Source organism: Sturnira hondurensis, unplaced genomic scaffold (assembly GCF_014824575.4).
Source record: "Sturnira hondurensis isolate 20B ecotype Veracruz unplaced genomic scaffold, ASM1482457v3 Scaffold0006805, whole genome shotgun sequence".
In the NCBI taxonomy this organism is placed as follows: domain Eukaryota; kingdom Metazoa; phylum Chordata; class Mammalia; order Chiroptera; family Phyllostomidae; genus Sturnira; species Sturnira hondurensis.
In genome coordinates, this window is record NW_028079436.1 from 1,799,168 (window position 1) to 1,814,532 (window position 15,365).

At 45.9% G+C, this 15,365-nt stretch overlaps 1 protein-coding gene across 1 annotated transcript; it reads left to right on the top strand.

Annotated features, from left to right (window-relative positions):
* The first annotated feature begins 5,884 nt into the window (after nucleotides 1-5,884).
* Nucleotides 5,885-13,652, top strand: IL5 (interleukin 5). Its single transcript, XM_037050539.1, is given in 5 exon segments — nucleotides 5,885-6,259; nucleotides 6,451-6,483; nucleotides 7,276-7,404; nucleotides 7,512-7,608; nucleotides 13,501-13,652. Coding segments are annotated over 5 exon segments (786 nt in total).
* The last annotated feature ends 1,713 nt before the right edge of the window (nucleotides 13,653-15,365 follow it).

The following is a 15,365-nucleotide window of genomic DNA, read 5'->3' on the forward strand; positions in this document are numbered from 1 at the left end:
AATCATCCTCAGGATATGTTCATTGATTTTAGAGAGAAGGAAGGGATGGGGGGAGAGACAGACAAACATTGATTGTTTGCCTCCCGTAGGGGCCCCAACCAGAGGGATCAAACCTGCAACCTCTTGGTATGCCTGGCTAGGGCTTACCCTCACTTTTAAAGGAGAATTTTATGAACTGAAGTAATATGAGAAATTAGCAATGACTGGGACAACCAGATGTTATGTCTCCTGTGAACTTAACATGAAGTACCCAGCTCTTACTCAGTTTTTATTGTTGTTTTAAGGTTAAACTTGAATCACACCTTTAACTTCTAGTTCACAGGAAGAAAGGATTAAGCTAATAACACCATAAGGATGGAAAGGGCAAATCTGGAAGGTGGGATGTGCTTTGAGACACTAGCCCAGGTTCTCCTCGTCATTAAAACAAGGAGATTTGGAAAGGCTTTTTTTTTTTAAGGATTGTTGCAAATGAGAAGAGATTTGAGTTACGTGTCACCCAGATGCAACACAGGGTCCTGGATTTGATCCTGGTTTGGGCTGAGAGTATGAAGGGAATTTGTGGGGATACATGGGAAAACTCTCTGAGTATAGATTGGAAATGAAATGCTAAAAGAATTATTGTTAATTTCATTCTATTAGATGTACTATTTTGCTATGTAAGAAAATGATCATTTTGGGGGTTCATATGGATGTGCTAATGGCAGTGTCGTGCTGTCTGTCATTTCAAATACTTCAAAAAATCGTGAGTTGAAAGAAATAAATGGACATGATGAGGTAAATTCCCTTACAAAACTTTTCAGTGTTGTAACAATAGGAAACTAAAACTAAGATAACTCCAGGAGGAAGGCGGAAAAGATTTGTAACAAAAATTATTAGTCCCTAAAATAAAAAGAACTAAAAAGGCAAATCAGTCAAGTACCCAGTTCTCAGTAAAGTACTACCTGAAAAATGTTTGGTTTCACTTATATCATACTCAGTGAAATGGAAAATAAAAGCACCATGAACTACCATCTTGTACCTATTAGTGAATCTCTTTATCCTCGTCATACTTCCTCACATAAATTATTTTTCTGGTATTGGTATTGGTACATCAGCTTTATTTTTATTAGTATTTGTCCAGCCTACCTTTTCATCCCTTAATTTTCAACCTTTTAATGTCATTTTTCATGAAGTGTATCTCTTGAAAATGGATGAGACAATTTTAATACAATTGTATAGTATCTTCCTTTTCATAGGTGACTTTAATCTGTTTTCAATTAATGTGATTCCTGATAAATTTGGATTAAACAAAGGTTTTTTTAAAGTGCTTTATAAATTGCAAAACACTGTAAAAATATAAGAGATTTATATTTTGTGCACCGAATATTTTCAGAGGGGTAATCTGGTAAAATGCAACAGGAGCTAAAAATTATCACACAAGTTCCTTAGCATAAGGAAGTACTTTTAGATATGATACAATTGTGGAATACCAGAAATAACCCAAACAGTGAAGTTAATTGTGGTACATCAATTCCATCCAATTGCAGGTAACCTTTAAAATAACAAGTGGATACATGACAAAGTATTAACAAACAAAAAAAGATAAACACAAATCGCATGTATTCATTTATTATGGATCCATAAAGCTGTCTTCGTAAAGATTGGAAGAAATCATCAAAAAACTTGATAGCTCCTAGGCCAAAGGGAAGAAGTTTTGTGTTTATTTTCCTGTAACATTTATTCAATAAAAATTATTTTAAACATATGCTTGAGGATTAAAAGGATGGAGGTTAGAATAAGGTCAAAAAAGGAAAGAGATACTATCATTTTACATTTAGTCACCCCTCAAATTTTGTGGCATCATGCCTAGGTGATTGATTAGAATCAGTTCATAGAAAAGTCATTTGACCTTACATGACTACACAGTTAGTAAAAACCACAGTTATCAGTTTTTAAAAACAGGTTCCCAATTTGGAAGCCACGAGTAGAGATAAAGGTTTTAGGGCAAAAGGATGGATGTTACTCACCAATACACCTTTTCCACACTATTCAAATTCCTTTTTCTAAATGATATAATTACTAATAATCCTTAATTGTGAATAATGCTTGCTAATTTTTATCTGTTCTTCTAAAATAGTGTAGATTTTTAAAAATGTCATGGTAGTTCACATTGGCTTGGTCTCTACCTGAGCTTTAAAGTTTTGCTCTTTTTTTTTTTAAGGAGCCCCGTCAAAGTTGTTTCTATTCCTTCACACTCCTTGAGTTTCCACGGTATGCATGTTAATTTGTTCAACCAGTACAACCAAGTGCCTGCTTATTCATTCAGTTATTTATTCAACAAACGTTAACTGAGTGCCTACAATAGTCTGGTCTTTGAGAATGAAGAGATCAATTAAATTAAATCTTTATTCTCAAGGAGCTCACAGACTAGTGGCTGAGTCAAAAGGTCCCCGGTCTATGACATTCATAGTGTACAAAGTCTCTTAATAATCACAGTAAAGCAATTACTCATTTTGTTCAATGTGCATGCTTTTTTAATAAAGCTTTTATTTTAAATAATTTTACATCTGCATTAAAGTTGCAAAAGTATTATGGAGCGTTCCTGTGTACCCTGCCCTGAGTTTTCTCTGCTGTTCACATTAGTAGGGCTCCCTTGTCACATCTGAGGAACCCACAATGGGGCATTACTGACTCCACAGTTTCTTTGGGGGACGGGGGCTTAGTTTTACCTAGTGACCTTTTTCTGTTCCTGGATCTTATTCAGGATATCACATCACATGTAGTCATCCCTTCTCCTCAGGCTCCTGCAGCTGGTGACAGTTCCTCAGACTTGCTAGTTTTTGACCACATTGACAGTTTGAAGGAGTACTGGTCCGGCATTTTGTCCTTTGCTTTGGGTGTGGGTAATGTTTTCCTCGTGGTTCAACAGAGTGTATGGGTTTGGGGGAGAAAGACCACAGAGATAAAACTCCGTTCTTATCACATCATATCAAGGGCACGTGGTATTGGCATGACTTAGCACTGTTGGTGTGACCTTGGTCACCTGGCTGGGGTTTGACAGATCTCTCCACGGCAGAGTCACACCTTTGACAATCCTCTGTCCATACTGTACTCTTTCAAATAAAGTTACTGGGCATCCCTCACTTAAGGCGGGGGATGCTACATGGCAGCGCTATTCATAAGAGCCGAAGTATGAAAGGAATGCAAACAGCTGTTGAGGATGACTAGATAAACAAAATGTGGTATATTCGTACAATGGAATATTCCTCCACCTTAAATATGAAAGAAATTCTGTCACATGCTACAACACGGATGAACCTTGACACCATTATGCTAAGGGAAATAAACCAGTCACAAATAGACAAATACTGTATGATTCCACTTACATGAGTTACCTAGAATAGTCACATTCATGGAGGCAGAGAGGAGACGCCCGGCTGCCAGTGGTGGGATGAGGAGGCACTAGGGAGTTCGGGTTTAGGGGGTAGAAAGTTTCAGTTTTGCAAGAGGCAGAGAATTGAAGATGGACCGCGCCACACTGTGAGTGCACTCAACACCCCTAACCTGTACAAATTAAATGGTGAAGATGTTAAGTTTTCTCATATGTATTTTACCACAACTTAAAACATTAGCAAATATTTTGAATAGATTTCTAAAAATTACTACTCCTCTAATAGGAGTTCACAGCTATATTGTAAACCAGAGGCTGCAAAATGGCGCCATGTATGGTTTTTTAAAATATGCATTGCCAAAATTTAAAAGGCAGGAGATTGTGTGTAATAATCACTATTTCTGGCTTCTTTGAAAAGTGGATGATCTGGCCCCATAAGGCCAAGGGTGTCACAGAGCGACAATCAGCGGGAGCTGAGTAGCACCTGCTACCTGTAGGCAGGTCGTAGGTGCTGCAGCTTCCCTTGGCCCCACCACCTTTGTTGTGCTACACCTTGCTCATCTTGCTCATTTTCGTGGTCAGTGACTGTGACTCTCCTAACAGTAGTGAGTGGCTGGCGAGTTTCCTCTTGCTCAGTGAAGGCTAGTGCAGTGGTACCTCAATCCTCCACCACGCAGCTTGCCCACTCAGCCCCGTAATAGAAGTTAAAAACTCAGAACTTGGTGTATTCAAGGTATTACAATAATAAGTCACTTGGTGCTTCCTCTGAAACCTTGATCAAAGCCTGCACTTCCTCAGAGTAGCTCAAAGGAGTCCAAGGAGAACCAGAGCAAACACTCTCCTAGGAAATCCTCTGGGGAGACGAGGCTCCTGCCAAGACCCAGCTTCGGTTCTGGTGGCACGTTTTAAGAACATCTCCACCCATGCCTCCTGTGGTTCCCACCTGACTCCTGAAATGAGCCAAAATCTCCCCTGCAGACTCAAGGAAAAGGCCTTTCGGGTGCTCAAATCAGAGGTGTTTAACAGGAGTCCCAAACTTCAGCACAAACAAGACACGGTGCGGGAAGCTGCCACCGAAGTCCCGCACCACTTTGTCCTCCTGTGCAGAGTTCTGCTTACTCGCATGCAGAAGGCAGGTCTAGCTGCCAGCTGCCTCCATCTCCCCCATGAAACTCGGGCCAGCTTTGGAAAAGGGTTCTACATCGCCATCTGTGTTTGGTGACGTCTGTCTCAGATGCTTGAGACAGTCCTACAGTCAGGCTTCCAGACTACACACCCAGAACCGCTCTGGGATGCTCACTGAGACCTTCCATTAAAAGCGAGTGGTTTACGGCGTCCTTCCGTGTGCTCTGGCCAGGGACAAAGGAAGCATGCGGTTTAAAGGGGGCCTCATGGGCTCCCTTCCGGGATTACAGGTCTGAGCCTAAGGAACACAAAGACTGGTTCCCCTGATCAGGTCTGGCCCACCCAGGGTGCTAACGGACACCCCCACCCTTGTCAGACAGGAAGGAGAGGCCGTGCCAGTATGGGATGTGGCTGTGAGGGACCCTTCCTGGTCACCTTTCCAGCACCTGTATCCCTCTTACGGCCACATAGGACCCCACATTTCTTAGGTATGCCTTCTGGGTGGGACAAAGCCAACCTCCAGCTCCAGGGAAAGCCAACCAGTAATACCCTATAACCCTGGCCACTGTTCAAGGGCGAACATGTAGTCCCTTGTTGCAAGGAGGCTGAATTTGGGGACTTTTGATGGACCAGTCAGAACAGCACGGTTCGCTTTCTCGGGCTACTCACGAACAGGACACACACAGGTCTGGGAGTTTTGGCGTCATCTAGGACCGTATCAGGTAGGAGAGCTGCCTGAGAACGGAGTTGTATAACCGTTTGGTTGCACGAGCTAATAAATTCCCTGTTTGGCTTCAGCCAATTTGAGTTTGGTGTTTGGTTACTGGCAACATGAAGGGTCCTAATCAAGACCCCAACACACCCAACTTGACCCTGCTCTGGTTTGATGGTCTACGCTCTAATCACTATCTTCCCACCGATATTTTCAGCAACTTATAAAGAAAATCAGTCTAGCCCTGGCTGGTATAGCTCACTGGATTGAGCGTGGGCCTGTGAAGCAAAGGGTTGCTGGTTTGATTCCCAGTCAGGCACATGCCTGGGTTGCAGGCTAGGTCCCCAGTACGGGGTATGCGAGAGGCAACCACACGCTGATGTTTCTCTCCCTTTCTTTCTCCCTCCCTTCCCTTCTCTCTAAAAGTAAGTAAATGAAATCTTTGACAAAGAAAAAGAAAAAATCAATCTAGCAACCACTGTGATCGAATTTAGTAAACCTGAAAAAAAAGTTCTCAATATTTGTGTATTTTAGCATAAAATTCTATTTAGTGGTTTACATCATACTTCTCTCTGTCTATGAGTATCTTTTAAGAGGAAATTCAGTCTTCTGATTTTAAGAAATGCAAATGTGGGGCAATGACATATCAACCCAGAAGTTTTCTTTTGTACTAGAAAATGTTTTTGAAGGGGGAAAAACAGGGATTTTTATTATTAAAAGATAAAAATGAATTTTTTAAAGATAGAAGGCATTGGAAACATTTGGTTTCATAATATGCCATTATTAGACCATCTCTATCTGATGGATGGAAATTATTCATTTCCTCAAAGACAGAATAAATTGGCTGGGGATACCATCTACACATTGCACTTTCTTTGCTCACGGCGAGCACTGAGCACTTCGGAGCCATGAGGATATTTCTGCACCTGAGTCTCCTGGCCCTCGGGGCTGCCTCTACGGGTGCTGCCGCTGTGCTGAGTCCCATGCAAAGGCTGGTGGCAGAGACCCTGGCACTGCTCTCCACTCACCAGGCTCTGCTGATAGGCGATGGGGTAATGTGTCTTTCTGAGTCCTGTAGTCTGCCAAAGCCACCGCAGCTCACTGGAGTGGCTAAGATCTGCTGTGCATAATGAGATTACAAGTGTGTGTAACAGACAACTGGTAGCCATTTCACAGTCGTTTTACTTGGTGGCGAATGCTCGATGCTGCGAGGGTGACTGACTGTATTTCCTTTCCTTTTCAGAGCCTGATGATCCCGACTCCTGGACAGAAGGACGTAAGTTGAAGTCTGACTGTGGGAACCAGCCAATTGCATGTTTTAGCAGTAGTTATCATCCGAACTGTTTTCATGTCCTGTGTTCTGTTCTTACATGTGGGATGTGAATCTTTGTGCTTGTAAATATCAGGAATGACTTTACAACAAGTAGAGTCCATTCGACAAGCGGCTCAGGACCTTTGGGGAGGTTGTCGGATGAGAGGTGCCCCTTGGTCCCCCTCGGCTCTGACCGCTGGCGGCTCTCCTCACTTCAATGCCCTTTTGAAAGTGTTAGCAACTCGGGGTAATATTTTTAGAGCCACACTCGGTACATATTGAAACAGACGATAAATGCTCTGTGCTAACATTCGCTTCCACATTTTAAAAGCGACCACAATCTACAATGGAATGGCACGCATTTGCAGCATGTCACGGTCACACTGAAATGTAAAATAAATAGGTGACTTCACTGGTCTAAGTAGAATAAGACGACCAGGCAGAACTGTCAAAATAAACTCTGATGTGAGGTCAATCAGTAATGTAGTTGCATTATGCTTCCTAAACATTTTATCTTTGGTTCAGTCCTTAATTTTTATATCATTTGCAAAACTCCTTGGGAAGGATATGAAGCACGCCTACTTTTAGAAATTCTATCGCAGTGTGAGTTGGTGCCGCCTAGAAGGGGAACAAGTAAACGACTCTTTGTAGAAGGGAACTCACATAAACACCACAAAACAAACAGCCCAGCTGTTTCATACAAATTTTTCCTGCCTTGATTGGATTGCTTATGTTTTTTAAACCTTCCTCCTTCAGCACCAACTGTGCATTGAAGAAGTCTTTCAGGGGGTAGAGACACTGAAGAATCAGACCACACAAGGGGATGCCGTGGAAAAACTCTTTCAAAACCTGTCTTCCATAAAAGAGTACATAGACGGCCAAAGGGTGAGTGAAAATGTTTCACGGGGATTTCAGTGTATTTGTCTGGCTGCGCCTAGTTTTACAGGGATTGACAGGTTTCTACAATACCTCTTCTCTGCTCTTTTTCACAGAAAATTAGGTGTGAAGGGGAACGATGGAGAGTAAAAAAATTCCTGGAACACCTGCAGAGGTTTCTTGGTGTGATGAACACCGAGTGGCCAATGGAAAGTGAAGACTAAACTGGCTTCTTGTAGCGAAGGGTTTTGGAGGAGGAGAAGGATGTTTTCTTACCATGAAAATGAGGGTCAACCAAGAGTGGGGCCTTCGTGTTCAATGTAACTAAACTTCTGAGGCAAAATATCAGTCATTTCAGGCATACTGCTACTTCACTACCTCATCTAGGCAGAAAGCATAAAAATACAATGTGCGAGATATATTTCAGATATAGGACTCTTGGAAGTGTTTTCCTCCAGTCTGCTCCAGCAAAATAGATGTATACTTTTATCTTATTTAATGCAACATTCTGTAAACATGTTTGTTAACTTAATATTATTTATGAAATGGTTAAGGATCTAGAAACTTACTATTTATTTCATGTCATGCTGTGTCCCAATAAAACAAAAAGAGACCACTCTGGTTCTGTTTGCTGCTGGCCTTTTTCTTTCTCCCGAAGTGAGCGCTGTGTGTGTGAGAACAGGCTGAGCGTGGAGGGGGCTGCTTGTGTGCCGGCCGAGCGCTCCCGTCATGCTGGCGACAGAAGTCGCAGGGCTGCTGGGCGCGCAGAAGTGGCACAGCGGGACTTAGGGAGGATGTGGGCAGCAGGGGCATTGATTGGCAGGGGCTGAGGCTGGTTTCCTCTCCACAATTTACCCAGAACCTAGCATGATGCAGGTTAAATGGTAGGTGATGAATGAATGGATGGATGAAAGAATGAATGCATAGACCTTCTAGGACTGGCCGTGGAAATGAAAATGAGTTTCAAGGCTCCCCTTGTGAGGAGGACAGTAGGACAGTGTATGTATCCGAAACTAGGTCTCATCTCAGCCTGTGAGAAGAATTCTGCAGACCGATCCTGCTGCTGGTTCAGGGAAAGATCCGGAAACCCTCTTTGTGGAGGCCAGAGCCCAGTGGCCTGGGGGAGCTGTTCTGCACCTCTCCTGGCACTGCGCCTAACAAAAGAGGCAAAGAGGTGCTGGCAGCCATTGTGTCAGGGAGGCTGGGTCCTCAAGGTGCCCACCAACCTGCATTCTGTGAGGCAGAGGGAAATCGGGCAGAACGACACTCCACCTGCCTGCATATGACTCCCTGCACTGTCATTGGAGGTCCTTCAGCTTGAGAAAATTTCTCAGGGATCCAGAAAGCACATTCTTTACAATACATTCAAGATTTTAAAGCTGAGACCCGGAGGAGAGACTGAGTAACAAATAGTTCTCTATGCCACTGATTTCTTCTCTCCGTCACCAAGCACAGGCCCTGCTCTGCGTGCTGGGACTCCGTGTGGGCCTGTGCAGAAAGTCCTCACAGACGGAGCCACTGCCCTGGGTGCTGTCTGCGCGGATTGCCTGGGACGTGCTTGACTGCTCACGTGGAGCAACCTCTGCCACTGTTTGTGGGCATGGGAGCGGGGCCAGAGTGGTCCACACGGATGCCCAGGTGGGAGCATGCAAGTCCTGCCGTGTAAGCAGGTGTTTCCCTTCCTGTGTGAACTCAGACGGCCCCCTGGCCCGGGCTCCCCACCGGTGCTCCCGCGGAGCCTGGCTGGAGCTGAGTCAATGAAGAGGAAGAGGGGTCTGCACAGCCCACGCCCCGACTGCTCTAGAAGCTGACAGGAAGCAGGGAATTCAACTTGTGCCAGGAGCGAATGCCAATCTAGTTCAAATCAGCCAATACTTACTGAGCCCCCCGCACCTGCTAGGACTAATTCTGGGGACTTGGATCCATCAGTGAATACAGCAGACAAAATTCCCTGCCCTTGTGGACTGACGTTCTCGCTCAAAAAAGGTCATCTTCCCACTTCTTTGTCAAGGTCCAACATAGTTCATATGGATCTAAGATGGGAATATCCTTTCTAAAATCTCACTGGTGAACTTTCACCCACCTGGCAGGTCTCGGAGAAGCTAAACGCAATCGGGGTCCTATGCAACAGCCAGCATGAAAGTTCTTAGGTGTGTGGAGGATTTTGCAGGCAGGAACTACGACTCTCTAGCTTCCCTGTAGAAGCAGAGACCTGTGGGTGGTCATTGGCCAGGGGCAGCAGGGTTTCTCCTCTCACCCAGGCATGGCTGCTTTGGGGTCCCCAGGGGAGAGGGGTTTGGCAGCCTCTGAGTTACAGGAATATTTTCGTGAATCTTGCTTTTCCTCCCAAAGCTCGTCCTAATAACAGCCTCTGTGTTCACTCGATCTCCATGGTGACTGTTCTTTCCAGAAGGGGGCAGGGTTGCCAGTGTGGGCCAGTAGGCTGGTTTTTGAGGGACTTCAGCAGAAAACACCTCAACATCATGCATGCAAAGCCAAAGTCGCTCTCTGTCCGTCATCTTTGTTCTCTGAAACCTGCCTTTATTGCTCCCCCTTCTCCTTCCTTCTCCTCTTCCTCTGAGGTCCCCCATGGTGGCTCCCCGGACCCTCATTTCCTCCCTGTCACTTTTCTGACCAACTCCCGGACTTCTACCCTCCGTGCCTTCCCATCCAGCATTCAGCCTCTGAATATTTCTCCGATTCCCTGTCCACCCCGACTGCCTCCCACCCAGACCCAGCCATCACCAACTCCCTGCTTCAGGCTTTCCCCATGTGTGTAAGTCAGGGCTGTTGATAAAAAATACACTCATGTCCCCATGTCATTTCTGTCCCCGTGGGCAGGAGAACCTCTGGCTCAGTGCTACCGCAGGTCCAGGTTCCTTCACAGGTCACACCAAGCCCCTCTAAGCCCTGACAGAAATATTGCCATCTTTCACTTAACGCTGCTTGCAAGGACCTCGGTCCCATTATTTTAAGTGGGCACACTTCTAGTGTGTTACATCTCAGTTGAAAGTCCTCAGCCAATTTTCCAAAACATAAAATACAGTAAAATGCCTGTGTATAAGAGGTAAGCTAATGTGGTAGGTTATGAAATACTTTGGGGATTTTATATATTTATTTAGCAAACTATGGTAAAATGAGGGTATAAAATATTTAAAGTGGTGCCCTCTGATCACCAGATCAGTAGCAAGACTGCTTTGTCCCCTAACACGCTGCATGTCCCCTTTGAGGCCCTCCAGAGTCTTTCCGATGGCCTTCTGTGAACTTTGCTGCGTTATCAACTACATTTGGGGTGAACTTAAAAACTTTCTCTGTTGAGCTCCCTCCCATCACTTTGTTTTAAAAAAATGCACCAGGCTTGGGGGCCATGACTGTAATATTTTCCTATGTGAAAGCGCTAGACAGGCATTGTGTCGAAGACACGTGTGCAGTACGCTCTGTGAAGAAGCGTTCCGTGGGGAAAATACTCATTGCGGAGGCACTCCGTAGGGAGCGCTAGGTGTTAATCCTCCCGAAATACCGTGTGAACCTCCACATCCGTGTGCCTTGGCCCACACAGACGCGGCACCCCCGCCTTCCCCGTACAGGGAACGTGGAGCCGTTCCCGAGACGTTTTTTCCTTCGTTTCCCTCCCTCGGCTCTCTCGAGGTCCTGCTCCAGTGCGCCCTCCTTCCTCCTTTCCCTGCCTAGCCCAGCAGCATTCGCTGCTCCTTTCTGAGTGCCCTGCGTAACTTTGAACCTTTCTCTATCAGGGCTCTTGGTTTTGTCTGGCAGCTTTTGCAGACACATGTTACGCATCTCCGCACACGGATCAGCCTGAGTAGTCCAGGCGGCGCTGCGGCAACCGGTCGTCCCTGGATCCCAGGGGCAGGACGCAACACAGTGTGTGCTTAATCACGCAGAGTCGACTGTGGGGGTGGCCCGGGCAGCCCCGATGGTGCTTTGGCAATTCCCTCGGTAGAGAACACGAATCATGGAAAATCACACTTCCGTCCTTACATACTTACACTCGCATCACGTTAGTTAGAGCGACGACACTCCCCTGTGCCCAGGAGGAGACGACAGTGAGGACCCCTGAAGAGTAGCACTAATACCTAACACCACAGACCCTCAACCAGTGTCCACAGTGTCCAGGGCTTTGCCAAGGAGGAGGAGCAGACTGCCACTTACTGACCACCTGCTTTGGGATAGGATTTTCCTGGACACTTCATGTCAGTATCTCAATTAATTCTCGTCACCAGACAATGGGAGAAAACATTTCTTTTTTATGATATGGAATCAAAGGCTCAGAGAGTTTAAACTACTGGCCAAGGTCACATAGTTACTACAATGGGATTCGTGCCCGGCTACGTCTCATTCCAAACCTCCTAACTTCTGAAGGAGACTTGATTCTCTTGACCTTAAGAAATCACTGCAGTAGGTAAAATGTCCGACCAGCACATCCAAGCCAGCTGACTGCGGGGTCCCCAGCACAGTAAGTGGCACATCAGTGTCTGCAGGAAAAGAGGGGAGAGGTGGATGAATGTACAGGGTACTTATCTATAGAATTATAGGATCTGTTTTCTTCCAAACTGTCCACCCAACTCGGGGAGTAAGGAGAGGAGGTGACACTTGAAACTAATATTGCTTGTCAATGGTAATTAGAAAATGGAAAAGATGGAGCGTGGGCCTGCGAATCACATGATCGCGGTTGGATTCCCAGTCAGGGCACATGCCTGGGTTGCAGGCCAGTTCCCAGCAGGGGACTCATGAGAGGCAACCATACATTGATATTTCTCTCCTTCTCTCCTTCTCTTCCCCTCTAAAGATAAATAAATTAAATTTTAAAAAAAAAGGAAAAAAGTTTAAAGAAGAAGAAGTTAATCCAAGTTCATATAACCAAACCTGCAGTGACAGGAAACTCATTCATCGCCCCCGAGGTCACTGTCCCCATGTTTTACTCAGCTCTGCAGCCAGTGCTGTGGTGGTTACCAGGAGCCACAAGAGCTTGCTCTCCATCAGGACAGACCCCAGACCTTTCGGAAATGAGCCAGTGAGAGCCAACTTTGTAACTAACACCTTCAGCGTGAAATGCCCAGGGCTGTGGCCACTATACCAACAACTGGTTCCCACTGCATTGGACCGTTCTCATGTCTTTGGATGAACTGTCAGTCCTCCTAACCCAGCAACCAAGTGGTCACCACGGGGACTCGGGCAACCTGGGCCGGTGCTTGTTAGGCAATCTCCCTCCCAACAGGTTTGCCCAGGGTCACACACAGAAGCCAAAAAAGTTCCACGTGACTAGCGACCTCTGAGCAGAGAAGTCAATGCATGGAGCCTGGAAATGGCCCCACTCCCTTCCTTTCTCTCAATTCAATGTAAGACTTGCTCCTAGACCAGGTCGGCCCAGCCACTGGCAAACACGCGCCAGGAAGAAATGGCCCAGGCGCCTCTGAGATCTGAGCAAACGCCCAGACAGAGCCTTTGGCCTTGGCCACTAGTCCATGGGGAAGACCCTGCCCCTCCCACCTTGGCGTAACTGCAAAACTTCCTGCAGGGCCTTCGGGAGCAAATTGTCCAGCCCAGTCCAGTCCTGCTCCACTGACCAAATAGTGCTACATTCACTTGCTGATCTGCCATGACAGCCCAGACAAAAAAACTGCCAGCCGGGGGACTTGAACAGCAGAAATGAACCTTCCCACAGTTCTGGAGACAGACTCCACAATAAAGGTGTCCGCAGGGCTGGTTTTCTCTGCCGCCTGTCTCCTTGGCTTGCAGATGGCTACCTCATGGCATTCTCATGGGGTCTGCCCTCTGCATGTGTGGGACCCTGGAATCCTTATATGAATTAATCCTCCCTTCGTATCAAGGGCACCAGTCAGATGAGATTAGGGCCTGCCCTTGAGGCCACATGGTAACTCACCTCTTTAAAAGCCCTGTCTCCAAATACCATCACCTTCTGAGGTACGGAGGGCTAGGGCTTCAACCCATGGATTTCAGGAGAATACAATTCTATCCGAGCCAGATGCTGAAAGGAGACCTTCTCTTCTGGCACCTGGGATGACACAGGAATCCCTCCATGAGGGGCAGACAGGCCACGTTTCGGCTTTCCCCCCTCTCTTTCAGGAACACTCAGAAGGGAGGAACAGCAGGCAGCACAACTGGAAATGAAGCGCTGGCACACGTGTGGAAAACCAACTCCGGGGATCCAGGACTTTTTTGACATGGTGCGGCGTGGACATTCGCTCAGAGCGGCCTCTGCAGGAGCTCAGAGGTAGAGCAGGTCGCCCCCATGCCACGTGGCCTGTGCCCAGCCCTGCAGCCAGCAGCCTCACCCCTCTGTGGGCCACAGAGCGCAGAGACCTAAGGGCAGCCGGGAGGAAGAGCTAGATGGTGGACAAAGGAAACCCAACACAACCGAGAGCAGAGGTCTCAACAGCAAGACGTGGAAGACGGGTGACGGCAGAATGTCGTTTTCGAAATGCCCCCGGGGGAAGAACTGGTTAACCTAGAATTCTGTGAACAGTAAACACTTCTTTCAAGAATCAGGACGACCTGGAAATATTTTTTTTAAATTGACTTTTTTATTAGAGCAGTTTTGGGTTCACAGCAAAACAGAGCAGAAAGTCCAGAGTTTTCAGATACTTCTGATCTCATGCGGGCACAGCCTCCCTCACCATCAACGAGTGTTATAGTCCATGAACCTACCCTGACAGGCCATTGTCACCCATTAATGTCACTGTCACTTTAGGATTCACTCTTGCTGTTGTACATTCTATGGGTTTCGCGACATGCATTCACCACTATAATATCATACGGGATGGTTTCACTGTCTTGAAAATTCTCTGCTCTGTGCTTTCATCCCACCTCCTCCCCAACCTCCAGAAACCACTAATATTTTTGCTGCCTCTGTAGTTTTGCTTTTTCCAAATGTCATATCACTGGACTCATAAAGGAGGTAGTGTTTTCAGATTGGCTTCTTCAGAATATTCACCTAGTAATATGCATGTAAGATTTCTCTATTGTCGTGGCTTGATAGCTCATGTCTTTTTGGCCCTGGATAATATTCCACTGGGGATGTATCACATTTTATTTGTTCACCGCTGCAAGCCATCGTGGTGGTTTCCATGTTTGGCAATTATAAATAAAGGTTCTATCAACATTCTTGTGCAGGTCTGTGTGTGTGGCTATAAATTATTATTTTTTTAAGATTTTATTGATTTTAGAGAGATGGGGAAGGGAGGGAGAAAGAGAGGGAGTGAAACATCAATGCGTGGTTGCCTCTCACATATCCCGTACTGGGGACCTGGCCTGCAACCCAGGCATGTGCCCTGACTGGGAATCGAAACGGCGGTGCTTTGGTTCACAGGTGGCTATAAATTATTAACTTATTTCTGTAAATACCAAAAAGCATGAGTGTTGGGTCACATGGTAAGAGCATGCCTATTTTTATACAAAACCGCCAGAGTGTCTTCCACAGTGGCTGTCCCATTTTGCAGTCCCACCAGCGTGAAGGTGGTTCCTCTCGCTCCACACGCCCACCAGCACTTGGTGTCGTCAGTGTGTTGGGTTCGGCTGTGCTAACAGGTGTGCGGTGGGTTGTAGCTCATGGCTTTAACCTGAAGTTCCATAATGACAAACGATGTGGAGCAGCTTTTCATGGGCTTGTTTACATCATATATCTCTTCAGGGAAGTGTCCATATCTTGTGCCCATTTTTTAAGTCAGCTGAAAACATTTTAAGATGAGTAAAAGAGAACTTATTACCATTAAACTCTTACTAAAAGGGCTTTGCTAGATCATACTCACAAAGGAGATGAATCATCTCAGAAGGAATGCAAGAAGGAATTACACAGTTACTGCTTTGGACAGGATGATGTTATCTTCCTCCAGAAATGATTTACTTTTCTTCTAGAACACAATTAGTGTGAAGAACAGGTCATCTTAATTGAATCTGAGAATCAGCTGATGGAAAACTGGGTTTGGTTTTAA